Source organism: Pecten maximus, chromosome 2 (genome assembly GCF_902652985.1).
Source record: "Pecten maximus chromosome 2, xPecMax1.1, whole genome shotgun sequence".
NCBI lineage: Eukaryota > Metazoa > Mollusca > Bivalvia > Pectinida > Pectinidae > Pecten > Pecten maximus.
Window position 1 is genome coordinate 42,109,987 of NC_047016.1, and position 18,697 is coordinate 42,128,683.

At 39.2% G+C, this 18,697-nt stretch overlaps 1 protein-coding gene across 1 annotated transcript in view; it reads right to left on the minus strand.

Moving 5' to 3' along the window:
• Nucleotides 1-4,038: 4,038 nt before the first annotated feature.
• LOC117322133 (heparan sulfate 2-O-sulfotransferase 1-like) overlaps nucleotides 4,039-18,697 on the minus strand; it is a 96,881-nt gene continuing 82,222 nt past the window's right edge. The window contains 5 exon segments of the mRNA XM_033876898.1: nucleotides 4,039-6,880; nucleotides 6,882-6,925; nucleotides 7,463-7,620; nucleotides 7,975-8,072; nucleotides 17,569-17,707. Coding sequence (XP_033732789.1) covers nucleotides 6,704-6,880; nucleotides 6,882-6,925; nucleotides 7,463-7,620; nucleotides 7,975-8,072; nucleotides 17,569-17,707 — 616 coding nt within the window. The 3' untranslated portion in view covers nucleotides 4,039-6,703.

Below are 18,697 nucleotides of genomic sequence, written 5' to 3' on the forward strand. Positions count from 1 at the left end.
GGGTGTGGCCTGTCTGATGGGTTTGGCCATAGCCTGTCAGAAGGGTATGGTCTTAGTCTATCAGCTGGGTGTGGCCTGTCTGATGGGTGTGGCCATAGCCTGTCAGAAGGTCTTAGCCTATCAGCTGGGTGTGGCCTGTCTGATGGGTGTGGCCATAGCCAGTCTGATGGGTGTGGCCAAAGCCTGTCTGATAAGTGTAGGTGTGGCCTTAGCCTGTCAAATGGGTGTGGCCATAACCTTCCAATGCATGTGGCCATAGCCTGTGATGGATGTAGACATTGGCTGACTGATGGGTGTAACCTTGCCTGTCTGATGTCAGACGGCCTATATCCAAGAGGTAAGCATGGTCAGTTTAATGGGTGTTGTCTGGAAGATAATCAATACCTTTGACATTTGTATGACCTGTGAAATAGGAGTAGCCCATTTTGTGGGTGCGGCCTGTGAAATAGGAGTAGCCCATTTTGTGGGTGTGGCCTGTGAAGTGGCCTGTGTAATAGGAATAGCCCACTTTGTGGGTGTGGCCTGTGTACATGTCCAGCCCTGTATGTAGCAGTATTAGTGTTTATTGTAGGTGTTCTCTCTTGTGTGGTGAGGAGCATGTCATCATCATGCACTTGACAATGCAATAAAGTCAGATCATTAATTTTAATGTTTGGTTTGTCATTTTTTATTTCCCATTGTCCAAAGGACTGTTGAGCTTATGCCATGGTGAAGCGGCCGTCAACCTTTTTATATGCCCATCAAAATTTTACTGGAGGATCTCAGCACTATGGTATGAAATTAATTGTTTGTCAGGTCGGCCAGTCTAAACTTGTTTGTATGGAGATCTCCTACATCATTAATCACTTTGAAACTGAGCATGCTTTATGACGCCAATGTAGTTATTTTCCTGGTTTTTGATTCCACAATTTCCATATCTGTTATATAGTTTTGTGACCATAACTACAACAGTTCTACAGTTTCCATTAAATAACTTACAGATGTTGACAATATCCAAGTTATAAGTTAAGTTAAGTTTATTTTCCGATAAAGGATCAAACAAGATCCTCTTCATCGGTCTCAAAAACATGAAATTTAAATATTTGAAATATAAATAATTATGACATTACTTGTATTATTAATGTATCTCAGATCTATAATTGTATAGGAGTTCCTGGTTCTCCCAGTGCTTATCCAGTCTATTTTTAAATGTATTTACATTTGGTGTTAAACTACATTTTCAGGAAGATGGTTCCATATGTTTACAATGCGCAAGGCGAAGAAGTTCTTGCGTACATCTATTCTAGAATGTTGTGGAAACAATTTCAAGTGTGACCTCTTATTCCCTGTCTTTGTGAGTGGTCTTTCCACATCTTGACAAAATCCGTTGAACAATCATCGTAAATACTGTGTTATCTTGTATACTTCAATCATGTCGCCTCTTTGTCTTCTGTAGCTAAGAGTTGGCAATTTGAGCTTCTTTAGTCGATCCGGATATGATAACTCGCGAAATCCAGGTATCTGTTTCGTAGCCCTCCTTTGCACTGCGATATGTTTAAGTTTGAAGGGATGCCATACAGTATTTGCATATTCATGATGAACTCGTACTAGCGTTTTGTATAACAGTGAAAAATTGTGTTCGTTTAGAAATTGAAAAGATCACCTTATGACTGCAAACATAGAGTTTGCTTTTTTTACTTGGCTACTAATTTGATCTTCAAATGCCAGAAATCTATCTACCATTACTCCTATGTCCTTTTCCTTTTCCACTTTTTGTAAAGGTTGGCCCTCTATGTGGTATGATCTTTCTCCACATGGTCGGCCTATGTGCATAGATTTGCACTTTAAGGGATGAAATTTTAAGAGCCATTCATTGCTCCAATTTGAAAGTTTGTTCATATCTTCCTGTAGGATATCAACATCAGCTTTACCACGCATACTTTTGAAAACTTTGGTATCATCTGCGAAAAGGTATGCATCCGACTGTACTATATCAGGGAGATCGTTTATATATATCACAAACAATGTTGGTCCTAGTACTGATCCTTGGGGCACTCCAGATATTACGTTTGTCCATTTTGAGTTTTCTCCGTTCAGCGATACCCGTTGCTTCCTGTCGGAAATGAAACTGGCCGTCCAATTTGTGATTTCGCCACTTATTTGTGGAACGGTATCAAATGCGAAGTCCATATAAATACAGTCAACTCCATTATCTAGCAGCTTGGTCCATTCATCTAATACTTTGAGAAGTTGTAAACTAGTAGATCGCCCAGATACAAATCCGTACTGTTTCTTAGATAATAGAGAGTTTGCCATAATGTATTCAGTAATGTGACTTCTTAGAATTTTTTCTAATATTTTACACACGATGGATGTTAAACTGACCGGTCTATAATTTCCAGGCTCACACTTGTCACCTTTCTTAAAAATAGCGCTGATTTGTGCTTTTTTCCAGTCATCTGGTACAGTACTTTCCTTCAATGACATATTGTACAATGGTGATAATGGGGCTGAGATTGATTCTGCCGTTTCCTTTAGAAAGCGCGGATGTAATGAATCTATCCCTGGGGATTTGTTAACTTTCAGTTTCTGTAGTTCCTTTAACACAGTTTCACGGTTTATAGCTATCGGTTGCATTTGAATAGCAACTTCCTTGTCAGGAATTTTTAGTATTTCCAATTCATCGTCTGGTTCGGTTACAAATACGCTCTTAAAATACGATTCTAAAATATTTGCTTTTTCTCTATCGTTTTGTTCTTTTCGCGACTGATTATTTCCTGGTTCGGAATAAAGATCTCCTATTTCGGTTTTGGTTTTATAAAGAGTGAACTCTTGAAAATATTGATGTAAAACTTCATATTGTACAAATGACAGACATCAAACCTCTAAACATTTGGTTGTGGTCACAAGAAACTGATGACAGATGTGCTAATATTCTAAATTATCAATCGTCATTGGTTATAATTGTGTCAGTATTTTCCCTGTCACTATCCATAAATATTCTTGACATCTCAACTGAACCTTAAAATAGCAGACTAGATATCCTGTATATGTGCATGCTTTGCCTTCATGGAAGACTATTGATACAGAAAGAAAAAGAACAAAGGATTTCTGGCATTTTTTTTATTAACATTGTAGATCCTACCAGCTTCATTTAATCGGATGGATGCTATAGAACACTACTTGGTCTCAACACTTCCCTCTACAAAATCACACCGTCAACTCATATGTCCTTACATTTCAAATCATTTGTCCCTACCTCACACAACTGTCCCTACATACAGCATTTATCCCTATGTCAAAACTCACTGTTCCTGACTAACTACACATTTGTCCTTCCTCACAACTCATTGCCTCTCCCTCACAGCTCATTGCCCCTCTCTGACCTCTCATTGCCCCTTCCTCCCCACTCATTGCCCCTCCCTCATATCTCATTGCCCTTCCTTCACAACTCATTGTCCTCCTTCACCACTCATTGCCCCTCCCTCACAACTCATTGCCCCTCCTTCACCACTCATTGCCCCTCTCTCACAGCCCATTGCCCTCCCTCACAACTCATTGCCCGTTTCTGACCTCTCATTGCCCCTCCCTCACAACCCATTGCCTCTTTCTGACCTCTCATTGCCCCTCCCTCACAACTCATTGCCTCTCCCTCACAGCTCATTGCCCCTCTCTGACCTCTCATTGCCCCTTCCTCCCCACTCATTGCCCCTCCCTCACAACTCATTGTCCTCCTTCACCACTCATTGCCCCTCCCTCACAACTCATTGCCCCTCTCATTGCCCCTTCCTCACAACCCATTGCCCCTCTCTGACCTCTCATTGCCCCTCCCTCAAAACTCATTGCCCCGCCCTCAAAACTCATTGCCCCTCCCTCACAGCTCATTGCCCCTCCCTCACAGCTCATTGCCCCTTCCTCACAGCTCATTGCCCCTCCCTCAAAACTCATTGCCCCTCCCTCAAAACTCATTGCCCCTCCCTCACAGCTCATTGCCCCTCCCTCAAAACTCATTGCCCCTTCCTCACAGCTCATTGCCCCTCCCTCAAAACTCATTGCCCCTTCCTCACAGCTCATTGCCCCTCCCTCAAAACTCTTTGCCCCTCCCTCACAACTCACGCAGTTTTCCTTACTTTTATTCCATTGGTAATTTGTCATTGGAATGAAATTCTGTCCCCACCCCCCCGTCCGCCTTCCTGGTTAGAAAACCAGTACAGATTGCCACCTGTTCTCATGTTTTACCATTCGACTAGTTTATAATTGTCCACGCATTTGAAACAACATCTTGGATGTTAGTAAAAAAAAAAATGAAATAAGATTTACAATTATTATTATACACTGTATCAATATCAAACCATTAAACAATTGTCAACAAAGTAAATAAACAACATGGATTTCTTTGACCCTGAGAAATCACATTACATTGTAGAATGGGTATGAGGAATATCTCGCCATGAATCCCAATAATTGTTTCCCTCCTATTCCATCATACATGGTCCATATACCGTCTAACCACCGGGAACTGCTAACAAAATGGTGATACACTGCATCAATGTGGTAGCCATTCTGTCCTCGCCAGCTGTATGACACCACCTTTGGAGACGGGTAGCTTAGTTACCCTGACAAAGTAGAATAGTATTACATTTTGTACTTACATGGGGTAGACTGTGAAACCACATAATTTGAAATATTCAAGAAATATGATGCACATTTGTTGATAAATTTGTGGCTACTATCGTTAGAATATTGACTAGCAAATATCAACAACATATTAAGAATAATCAAAGGCATGGCAAACGGCGCACACACAGTATGACGTGAAAGCCAACTGAACCTGACGTCATTTTCTGTGTATTACTTGGGTTCTCAGCTATGTTATGGAGTACAAGCTCTCACTATCAAGCGAATCCCCCACCGTATGTGTTTATAGCTCTCAGAGACCCACACTGCCTGGACACGTTAACAGTGTTAATAAACCAAATTCTCGATCAACTTTGGATTGTCTTTGATATGTCCACACATAGCTGAATGTTTCATTCATATTTCAGATGTAAACAGCAATGTCATCACCTGATGTACGCCATGGAAACAAAAAAAAAGTTAACATGGATTTAACAAGTAACATCACCTGCAGCTTTTATGTTTCTTGGAAAACATTTGGCAGATAGCCCTGCTACATCAGATAGCCTGCAGAAGACATTTTTTTAATGTTGTAAATCGTGTAGCCCGCGGGCAATACACAGGAAATTATTGTAGTTGGGATTTCTTGTTCCTTCTAGAAAAAGTGGTCAGAGACAAATAAAGAAAGAAATATGTCCCAAACAAACTGACCCTGTCCCCAAAAGTGGAATGTACAAGATGTAGCATCCATGGCAGTCTGTCTGATACATCAGATTAATGTTTATTTTAGGTCACCTGAGACAAAGTCTCAAATGATCTGTTGTGATCACCTTTTGCCCGTCATCTGTCTGTAAACAAACTACATTTTTGACTTCTTTTCAGAAACCCCTAAACCAATTTCATTGAAATTTGCAGAAACCTTCCAAAGGCTAAAGGTCAACCAAAATTCTGAACTATATGGTCCCAATTCAACGTCTAGAATAGCAGAATGGCAGAATCAAGCAAATACACTCTTCATAGATGAAAGGTCTTAAGGTGCATTATCAAAATTATGAATTTCATGACCCTCAGGAATCTCACATTTGCCCCTTGGGAGGGGGTATAGTTGATATAGGGAAATCTCATCTTTAGGCATCATGTATTGAATGACCATAGGACATAATCCAAACTTGGTTAGAATCGGCTGTTTGATAATAATTTAGCCCTGATTGACCCTCCAGGTGCTGATGGGCAGGGCCAAAATAAGGTAGAATCAACTACTCTTCAGGGATGGAAGGTCTGGAAGAAGCTTTATCAAAAGTGTGAATTTCATGACCCTGGGGTCTCATGTTTGCCCCTGTGGAGGGGTAAACTTTACTGTATTTATTATAGGGAAATCACATTTTTGATTCATTGTTGTTGAATTTCTACTGGAATTTATTCTTACTTGGTTAGACTTATCAGTATGGGATGGCAGTTATATGGTATACACATATATATTGACCCTGACTGACATCACAGAGGCTGATGGGCAGGCCAAAATGGGTAAAATTGATTGAAATATATTAGAACTCAGGTGACCTTGGGTCTCTTGTTATATATTCGAGTGAAAAATGTTATTAATCTCTGAACAACAGTTATATTACAAACAATAATGGTGATCTTCACACTTAATGACATTGACTAGCATTAGAGTTACAATATGGCATACATATTTACAGCACTCACTCATTCTCTCATAACATATCTACTGACCTCACAGAACATGATGACATCACAGAACATGATATGACATCACAGCTATGGTGATCATACAGAACATGATGACATCACAGCTACAATGACCACAAAGAAAATGATGATGATATCACAGCTACACTACATGACCACACAGAACATGATGACATCACAGCTACTGACCTCACAGAATTTGATGACACAACATTTAACATAAATCGCAATTCTCACACATGAACTTATATTGAAGACAACTCCTCCAAATCAAAAGTTTTACATCACATACAATACTGTTATACTTTGAATCATTTCTTTTTCTTCCAAACAGGAAGCGAGACAAAAATATCCCTAAACTGGAATGGGTATCATGGATTCTATAAAATAAGAAAGTTCATCTTGGTCGAATTTTCTCATAATGAAAATTGTTTCCTTTTTCCACATAGTCTCCATTAATCACATCAAACGTTGATTGTTTCACAAAGTGGAATTGTTCTAGCACAAAACTATAGAAGTCCTGCTCCATACGCCATATATGTGACTGGCGGACCTTGGCGGTGGATGACTGCTTTAGGTAGAATCTTATTGGCTGTACGTCGTAGGTGGGACTTCCTCCCTGGAAAAACAAAACAAAACACGCCTGTGTTGTGTCTTTTCTTTACTGCAGGGAGATTAAGTCATATATAAAACCATTTAATGTTTCTCCTTATACAACATCTTTGTTGGTGTTTAAATTATAGAAGATAACACAAATTACAAAATATCACTCACCTGCTACTGTAATGCAACTTTAGATCAAGTAAGAGAAGAAGTAAATTGAAGATTTCAGCATAATTGACCCTGTGACCTTTAATGGAGGTCAAGGTCATTCATATGAACAAACATAGTAGCTCTTTAACTTTCTGAGTGAGACAGTTGAGTTAATTACCTGGATCAAGATGTTGTTGAGAGTAAGAAATAATCCTTGAGTAAATCTCAAACGTAAAACAATCTAAGGTAACAAACATGTCAAGTAAATTTTACATTTGGTAAACAGCACAAACACAAGCCTCTCAATAGTTGTCAAAGTGTTTGCAGTTGATGCTATGAATTAATAACTAGTTACACCTTACATGTAGACATAATTAACATGTTAACTAGGCAGTATGTATACCTAAACTGTAGAGTTTGATTGCTCCTCGAAAGTATCGTGGTAGGGCTGCCTCCAGTACTGCGATGAAATCTCCAAGCTCCTCAGTGACCCCGACTAATAGGTAATTCTGTATAACATTGAGTTTGGCCTTCTCCAAAGCCCACTGACTACCAGGATTCCTACAAATGGAAACAAGTATTTTATACAGATCAACCTGAGATAAGTACATCAGGTAAAACTAGAGAGGAAGAACAGGCAGAGATCCCCTGAATATATCACAGAAGAATCATCACTTACCTGTTCTTATCAAGACTTTATTTTTAGTCAGTTTTTTTTTTTTTTTTTTTAATTTTGAATTTTGACTTTGTTTATGCAACTGTTTTTTGTTTTCTCCTAAAAAAATTAGATTCAAAACTGGGCATTCTGTTCACAGAACCTACCAACACTCAGTGTCCTGTACACAGAACATACCAACACTCAGCGTCCTGTACACAGAACCTACCAACACTCAGCATCCTGTACACAGTACCTACCAACACTCAGCGTCCTGTCCACAGAAAAATGGAATCTGCAGCCAAAGGTGTTCAGCATCACAGTCACTGCCTTCTTTCTCCACACACTCGTCGAAAGTCTGAAATGATCACACAAGTATAATTAGCTAGATACATGTCTAATACTGTCGGATCTACACTGAATCAGTCTGTATGTATAGACATATCTACATGTCATGGTAGATACTGAGGAACTATGCATGTAACTGTAAGTTTTGTTACTGCTACCATGATAAGATCATAATCATAACAAGACGCCCAATAGGCCTGCATCACTCACTTGGTGTTCACTTGTTTAATGATTCTCTGCCTTTCATTTAATCAAAAGAACTTCATTTTAGGACTTTCAGTTAATTAGAAGTCCTTGATATGTTTTTTTTTTAAAATAAATTTGACCCCAGTGACCTTGAATAGGTCATTTTTCTTCAAAAGCATTGTGAGACTCTGTCCTTGGATCCTACCAGCCAAATACCATGAATCTATGCCTTTTGGTTTGTGAGAAGTGATTTTAAATGTTTTAACAAATTTCACCCCTGTGGCCTTGAATATGGGTCTGTTGCAGTCATTATTTGGAACAAATCCGTAACCAAAATAAATCTCTTTTTGGAACCCATCCATAACAGTTTCGGCTAAACTTGCCATAAACTTTGGGAGAACAATACATAAACAATATTATTTTCCTTTGTTGTTGTAAATATTATAGGGCTGTGAGAGTAAACATCATAATGTTTAAAAGCAGATGTCATCCGGGAGTCTTTCTGACAATAAAGATAAACATTACGCTGTTCTGATAATTCAATATGAGCAAAACCTCATGACAAATTACGCTTCAATGCTCAGTTTTACAGTTTGCCCAACTTGCAAAGGATTCACAGTTGTTTATGAAATGAACAGTATTCGATAAATATTGGAACATAAATTTTAACTATTTCTGAGTCTTAGTCAGATGGTTCTGATATATAAGAGATATGTTGTAGCTTAAAGTGCACTATTATCTGTGACCATGGTAGCCCACCATTTTGTTGAGATCATTCACTAATGGGTACACCAGTGTTATGGGTAACCATACACCACTGATTCACCTCCTATATAACTATGTATACATCACTCCCCCATATATAGTCTGGGTAACCATACACCACTGATTCACCTCCTATATAACCATGTATACATCACTCCCCTCATATATAGTCTGGGTAACCATACACCACTGATTCACCTCCTATATAACCATGTATACATCACTCCCCCCATATATAGTCTGGGTAACCATACACCACTGATTCACCTCCTATATAACCATGTATACATCACTCCCCCCATATATAGTCTGGGTAACCATACACCACTGATTCACCTCCTATATAACCATGTATACATCACTCCCCCATATATAGTCTGGGTAACCATACACCACTGATTCACCTCCTATATAACTATGTATACATCACTCCCCTCATATATAGTCTGGGTAACCATACACCACTGATTCACCTCCTATATAACCATGTATACATCACTCCCCCATATATAGTCTGGGTAACCATACACCACTGATTCACCTCCTATATAACTATGTATACATCACTCCCCCATATATAGTCTGGGTAACCATACACCACTGATTCACCTCCTATACAACCATGTATACATCACTCCCCCATATATAGTCTGGGTAACCATACACCACTGATTCACCTCCTATATAACAATGTATACATCACTCCCCTCATATATAGTCTGGGTAACCATACACCCGCACTGATTCACCTCCTATATAACCATGTATACATCACTCCCCTCATATATAGTCTGGGTAACCATACACCACTGATTCACCTATATAACCATGTATACATCACTCCCTCATATATAGTCTGGGTAACCATACACCACTGATTCACCTCCTATATAACCATGTATACATCACTCCCCTCATATATAGTCTGGGTAACCATACACCACTGATTCACCTCCTATATAACCATGTATACATCACTCCCCCCATATATAGTCTGGGTAACCATTCACCACTGATTCACCTCCTATATTACCATGTATACATCACTCCCCCATATATAGTCTGGGTAACCATACACCACTGATTCACCTCCTATATAACCATGTATACATCACTCCCCCATATATAGTCTGGGTAACCATACACCACTGATTCACCTCCTATATAACCATGTATACATCACTCCCCTCATATATAGTCTGGGTAACCATTCACCACTGATTCACCTCCTATATAACCATGTATACATCACTCCCCTCATATATAGTCTGGGTAACCATACACCACTGATTCACCTCCTATATAACCATGTATACTACACCACTCCCATCATATATAGTCTGGGTAACCATACACCACTGATTCACCTCCTATATAACCATGTATACATCACTCCCCCATATATAGTCTGGGTAACCATACACCACTGATTCACCTCCTATATAACCATGTATACATCACTCCCCCATATATAGTCTGGGTAACCATACACCACTGATTCACCTCCTATATAACCATGTATACATCACTCCCCCATATATAGTCTGGGTAACCATACACCACTGATTCACCTCCTATATAACCATGTATACATCACTCCCCCCATATATAGTCTGGGTAACCATACACCACTGATTCACCTCCTATATAACCATGTATACATCACTCCCCTCATATATAGTCTGGGTAACCATACACCACTGATTCACCTCCTATATAACCATGTATACATCACTCCCCCATATATAGTCTGGGTAACCATACACCACTGATTCACCTCCTATATAACCATGTATACATCACCCCCCCCCCCCCCCCCCCCCCCCCATATATAGTCTGGGTAACCATACACCACTGATTCACCTCCTATATAACCATGTATACATCACTCCCTCATATATAGTCTGGGTAACCATACACCACTGATTCACCTCCTATATAACAATGTATACATCACTCCCCCATATATAGTCTGGGTAACCATACACCACTGATTCACCTCCTATATAACCATGTATACATCACTCCCCCATATATAGTCTGGGTAACCATACACCACTGATTCACCTTCTATATAACCATGTATACATCACTCCCCCATATATAGTCTGGGTAACCATACACCACTGATTCACCTCCTATATAACCATGTATACATCACTCCCCCATATATAGTCTGGGTAACCATACACCACTGATTCACCTCCTATATAACCATGTATACATCACTCCCCCATATATAGTCTGGGTAACCATACACCACTGATTCAAGACCTGTAAACACCTGACTTCTAAAATCATAATTACACAACTTGATCAAGTTTGAACAAGGCCTGTTTTACTTAATGTGCTGTAAATGCATTCATGATATTTGACCTTTGACCCTATGACAAGTTTGTAAGAAGTGTTGTTTACATACTTGTAATATTTAAAGTACATATGTATACAAAATTCTTTTTTCAAGATAATAAGCCATTATACCACATGGGTTTCAATTATTGGTATCAAGGGCAATAACTCCAGTAAAAAGTGCAATCAATGATTGCGAAAGCTCACCGGCAGCAGCAATCACACTATATGCATTCATTTTTTATGTATGTATAAGCATGTCATTTTGAAATTGTATGTCACATAATATTGCTCCTCGACCTCTAATGGATGTAAAAAACCAAATAAGAAGGATGTGGACTTACAAGCTTTCCAAAACTAACCCCCAAAATCTTTAAAGTGGGTTTTGTGTCAAAAAAGTATCTTTAAAGTGGGTTTTGTGTCAAAAAAGTAAGTCCACTAAATGGTAAAATGCCAAAAAAAAATCACAAATTTTTTCTGCAAGAATTTGCCACAGCATCACTCCTGGATCTCTAATGAATGTATAAACCAATTTAGAAGGGCATGAGGTGTATACTTTTAGACTTACCCCCAAAACTTTAAAGTGAGTTTTGGTGCCAACTTTCACCCAAAACTTTAAAGTGAGTTTTGGTGCCAAAAAAGTTAAGTCCACAAAATGGTAAAATGCGAAAAAAAACTTACCCCAAAAACTTTAAAGTTTTGGGGTGGGACGCCGACGCCGGGGTGACAGCATTAGCTCTCAGTTACTCGTAACCGGTGAGCTAAAAACTGATGGAACTAATGGCTTTCAGGGAGATACAAGAACATAAATAACATGTGTACAAAGTGTGGTTTAAATCCATGCATAATCCTGGGAAGAGTAGGCAGTACAAAATTGCGTCTACAGACAGACAGATGATGTTGATTCCATTATCGATATCTCCCTGTTGAAATCTTTTCATACTAAATCAAATAATATTATATCAAAACCACACTGATGCTTCTGCTTCTGTTTGATAGTAATCAGCTGATTTTAAATGCATGATGGTGCATCCAGACATTTGAAACATGGACTTGGTCAACAGAACACAGGAGTGGCACAGGACACAAAATCGGATGATATCATATACCGTATTTAACCTAATAAGGGTGCCTGCCCTAATAAGGGCGCCCCTACCTTTTTCCCGAAAGAAAAAAATCTTTGACTGAGTGTCAAAATGGTGTTCAAAAATAATAGCACATGTGAAATGTTTTAATACTTGATTTGTTCAATTTTCTTCACCCAATTAAGTCACTGGAACAGAAGTTTTCGCCATATTTTGTCTACTCATTGATACAGATGTCAGTACAAGTGTGCCTGAAACTTAAATGCTAAACACACATACAAATTACTTATCAATAACTACCATATTTATTTGACGATCAGGTAAAAGACTTAATTCATGTTGTTAACTAAAAGTGGTTAAGAAAAGAAAGCTAGTAAAAGACAGTGTAATTCAATTATTAGGTGAAAGGAAACGATGTCCGATTTGATCTTGGAAATTACCTGTGTCTATAAATAGAACACAAAAGAGTTCCATTTGAACATAAATGGTGGAACACGTTCTCTGTTATAAAGAACAGCTAGCTTGGTTTACAAGTTTACAGGAATATTCAAGTGATGTTTAAGCTTAATTTATGATAATGAACAGATATCTTTACTGGAATATTTTTATGACTGAATATTTTACCGTTTCCATAGAATGGATTACCTGCCTTAGTACCATTTCTCTCTGCTAGGCTGCGCTCATGAATACGATATGTATTTTCGAAGCGAAGCATAGCGGAGAGTAGAAAAACTATGGCAGGTAATCCAGTCTACCCAATCGCAACATCTCAGGGAAATTTCCAGCAACACTCGGAGTAGATTTCCCCGAGATGTTGCGATTGCCAGTCTACCGTTTCCACAGCCTTGGGTATTCTGCTTTAAGTATAGTCTGTTTCATAAAACTTCAGAATAACAAATCTTAATAAGGGCGCCCCGACTGTCAATTACCCGCACCCTTGCGCCCTTATTAGATCAAATACAGTATGTAAAATCTTAATTCAGGTTTCTGTAACACTGGAGAAATGAAGGCTCAGATTCCAGACGGACAGTGACCAGCTGTACGAAGGGACAGAATTGGACAGGCATGTCGGTATCTCTAAATGTCACAGACATGCAACGACATACAAATTCTTGTTACTATATCTGTAGTACTCGATACTCTGACAGAACTACAGCCTTTAATGCAGATCCCACTGGTCATAGTCTGTCTATACAATCGGAAAACACAACAAAAAGCTGTTCGATAATATATCACTTTTATAATCTTCCTTCAAGAGAAAGGTTTAGAAACTTCATCTGAAACACAATTTCTTCATTAAGGAAATGTCTAGACTGAATATAAACACTGATAACTGCCTAAAATAGAATGAATAAAAACAATATTTATTGGTCTGTAAAATATTGTGTCAGACACCGAATCATTGGTCCTCAATGACCATAGGCCTATGGATATCTGGATAAGTTTTACGTACTGAGAGGTGTGGAGAAATACTCTAGGTACAACGAAAAACAAGGGTCCTTTACCACAGATGATAAGTTCGGAAGTCAGCCAAGCGTTGAGAGATGATCAGTTCTGATTGGCTAGTTAGGCAGTAAGTCAAGTGTAGAAAGGTGTTACACCATGATATTTAGATAGGAAGTCCATCAAGTCCATCAAGATTAGAAAGGGGCTCTAACACAGTAATAGAAAGGTGGATGAAAAGACAGTCAAGTATAGAAAAGGACTATACCATGAGTTGTCAGGATAAGACACTGATAATGGGATTCTGAGGTGTCTGCATAAGATACTTATACTGGGATTCTGAGGTGTCTGCATAAGATACTTATACTGGGATTCTGAGGTGTCTGCATAAGACACATACTGGGATTCTGAGGTGTCAGGATAAGACACATACTGGGATTCTGAGGTGTCTGCATAAGACCCTTATAATGGGATTCTGAGGTGTCTGCATAAGACACATACTGGGATTCTGAGGTGTCTGCATAAGACCCTTATAATGGGATTCTGAGGTGTCTGCATAAGACACATACTGGGATTCTGAGGTGTCTGCATAAGACACATACTGGGATTCCGAGGTGTCTGCATAAGACACATACTGGGATTCCGAGGTGTCTGCATAAGACACTTACACTGGAATTCCGAGGTGTCTGGATAAGACACTTATACTGGCATTCTGAGGTGTCAGGATAAGACACTGATACTGGGATTCTGAAGTGTCTGGATAAGACACTTATACTGGGATTCTAAGATGTCTGCATAAGACACTTACACTGGAATTCCGAAGTGTCTGGATAAGACACATATACTGGGATTCTGAGGTGTCTGGATAAGACACATATACTGGGATTCTGAGGTGTCTGGATAAGACACTTATACTGGGATTTTAAGATGTCTGCATAAGACACTTATACTGGGATTTTAAGATGTCTGCATAAGACACTTACACTGGAATTCTGAGGTGTCTGGATCAGACACTTATACTGGGATTCTGAGATGTCAGGATAAGGCACTTACACTGGGATTCTGAGGTGTCTGGATAAGACATTTATATTGGGATTCTGAGGTGTCTGGATAAGACACTTATACTGGGATTCTGAAGTGTCTATGTAAGACACTTATACTGGGATTCTGAGGTGTCTGGTTAAGACACTGATACTGGGATTCTGAGGTGTCTGGATAAGACACTGATACTGGGATTCTGAGGTGTCTGGATAATCAAGACACTGATACTAGGATTCTGATGTGTCTGGATAAGACACTGATACTGGGATTCTGAGGTGTCTGGATAAGACACTGATACTGGGATTCTGAGGTGTCTGGATAAGACACTGATACTGGGATTCTGAGGTGTCTGGATAATCAAGACACTTATACTGGGATTCTGATGTGTCTGGATAAGACACTTATACTGGGATTCTGAGGTGTCTGGATAGTACACTGATACTGGGATTCTGAGGTCTCTGGATAAGACACTTATACTGGCATTATGAGGTGCCCGGGTGATACACTTAATTACACTGGTATTCTCAGGTGTCTGGGTAGGACACTTATACAGGGATTCTGAAGTGTCAGGGGAAGATGCTTATGCTACTGTATACTGGGATTCTGAGGTGTCTGATAGGACGCTTATACTATACTGGCATTATCAGGTGTTGAAGTAAGACACTTACACTAGGATTTTGCTGAATTTCACCATTGTTCTTAATCAATGATGGACTGTCCATTCCTGTTCTCACCTCTCAAAATAAATCTTTCCTTCTTTCAATAACTCAATCGATTGTGCTTACATGGCATCACGCTGAGTGTAATTGGCCCAATGTTCTACCAGAAGTTAAGGGCTCTTACATGAACTAAATCACAAATCGGAATCAAAGAGTCTTGCATCAAAGCACATCACTCTCCGGACCTGTCTGTCTCCATTAGGCTAGTTAGATGTCAATGATTCTATTGACAGCCCCATTCAGCACAATTGCTCCCTGGATCAGTAACTCAATAGTCCTAACACAGACAAATAGCCAGCTGCCTGTGCTGCCACATCCAATTACAGCCACCACCTTTCTTTAGAGCTGCATTATGCACCTATCAGGTAATCTGATTATATCCCCCAGAGGATTTACAACCCTCACCATTCAGGTAGCCAAGTTATATATACAAGAGGATTTACAACCCTCACCATTCAGGTAGCCAAGTTATATATACAAGAGGATTTAGAACCCTAACCATTCAGGTAGCCAAGTTATATATACAAGAGGATTTACAACCCTCACCATTCAGGTAGCCAAGTTATATACACAAGAGGATTTACAACACTCACCACTCAGGTAGCCAAGTTATATATACAAGAGGATTTACAACCCTCACCATTCAGGTAGCCAAGTTATATATACAAGAGGATTTACAACCCTAACCATTCAGGTAGCCAAGTTATATATACAAGAGGATTTACAACCTTCACCATTCAGGTAGCCAAGTTATATATACAAGAGAATTTACAACACTCACCACTCAGGTAGCCAAGTTATATACATGTATACAAGAGAATTTACAACACTCACCACTCAGGTAGCCAAGTTATATACACAAGAGGATTTACAACCTTCACCACTCAGGTAGCCAAGTTATATACACAAGAGGATTTACAACCCTCACCATTCAGGTAGCCAAGTTATATACACAAGAGGATTTACAACCCTCACCATTCAGGTAGCCAAGTTATATATACAAGAGGATTTACAACCCTCACCATTCAGGTAGCCAAATTATATACAAGAGGATTTACAACCCTCACCATTCAGGTAGCCAAGTTATATATACAAGAGGATTTAGAACCCTCACCATTCAGGTAGCCAAATTATATACAAGAGGATTTACAACCCTCACCATTCAGGTAGCCAAGTTATATATACAAGAGGATTTATAACTCTCACCATTCAGGTAGCCGAATTATATACAAGAGGATTTACAACCCTCACCATTCAGGCAGCCAAGTTATATATACAAGAGGATTTAGAACCCTCACCATTCAGGTAGCCAAGTTATATACAAGAGGATTTACAACCCTCACCATTCAGGTAGCCAAGTTATATATACAAGAGGATTTATAACTCTCACCATTCAGGTAGCCAAGTTATATATACAAGAGGATTTACAACCCTCATCACTCAGGTAGCCAAGTTATATATACAAGAGGATTTACAACCCTCACCACTCAGGTAGCCAAGTTATATACACAAGAGGATTTAGAACCCTCACCACTCAGGTAGCCAAGTTATATATACAAGAGGATTTACAACCCTCACCACTCAGGTAGCCAAGTTATATATACAAGAGGATTTACAGCTATATACACAAGAGGATTTTTAACCTTTACCATTCAGGTAACCAAAACACAAACCTCAACACTCAGGTAACCATTAGGTCAAACAGGTCCAAAGGGCCTGTATCACCCAACTGCTTCTAATACAATTTTGTAGTTGACCTACACAGGTATGTCGATGTTAAGCTGATTACCTCTTGCCACTTCTTCCAAATTACCTGGAGTTTGTTCTTATAAAAAGACATGCTCAGACACAAAGGACGACAGCCAGCAATTCTTGTCAGTGGTATATAAAGCAGGCAACTCAACAGACATGAACTCACCTCATTATTTCCAGCTTTACGCCTTTTCAAATATGGCCGAAAGTCATCACCATGTCTAACAAAGTAATAGTAGGATACAAGTCTGTGGAGTGGATTTCGTATCACGTTGATGTACAGCGGCCTCTTGTTTGCTGAAAATCTGTAAATATACAAAAGTTTATTATATATTAGTCTCATATGGACAATACACAGATGGAATGCGTAAGATGGGCCACAAATAATTAAGGGAGATCAATGGAACAAGTAAGAGGTCCATTGGACCAGATAAGCCAACAAGGTCCAATGGCAATAAAACTTCAAAGGGCCATAACTTTTTAAATTATCAATGGAACAAGTCAGAAGTCCATTAGATTGTGAGGAAAAAACCTGCATGCATATGTACACATTATGAGTACCTAATATTCCTGTGTATTTCAAATGAAATCAGTTGATAGCTATATAGGAGTTGTCCGAGGTGTCGTGACAAAGTTTTCCACAAGAATATGGGTATTGAAACCTGGTAACCATGGAAACCAAAAATTCTGTAGAGAAATATCACGCATGCACATTTAAACATGGTCCCTATCACTCCTGTGTAGCAGTTCACAGGTTTATGAGGAGTTGACTGGACAAAATTCCCCTCACCCAAAAAAACGAAGTATAGTGACCTGGTTACCATGGTAACTACAAAATTACAACATGATATAGATTACGCACATCTACAATGTATAAGGGTTATTTCCAGAAAGTTTCGTTTAAATTCCCTCAGTGATTTAGGAGGAGTAGCCGGTACATTGTTGGGTCTACACACAGACAGAAGGACGGACGGATAACCTGATTCCAGTATACCCCCCCTAACTTCGTTGCGGGGGGTATAATTATCAATGGATCAAGTCAGATGTCCATTGGACCAGATAAGCTAAATACAAAGGGCCATACTTAAGTAACATCTGAATCAGCTTTGTCCACCTCATCCAAGATCTTATTGAAATAAGGCTACAAACCAAGTTTCATGAAAATCCATTGACATTTACTCAAGTTATTGTGTTCACAAGGAAAGTTAATGCATGACGCACGACGCATGACTATGAATAAAAGGCCATTACAAAAGGTCATCATGAGTCTTCTGCTTAGGTGACCTAAACATACA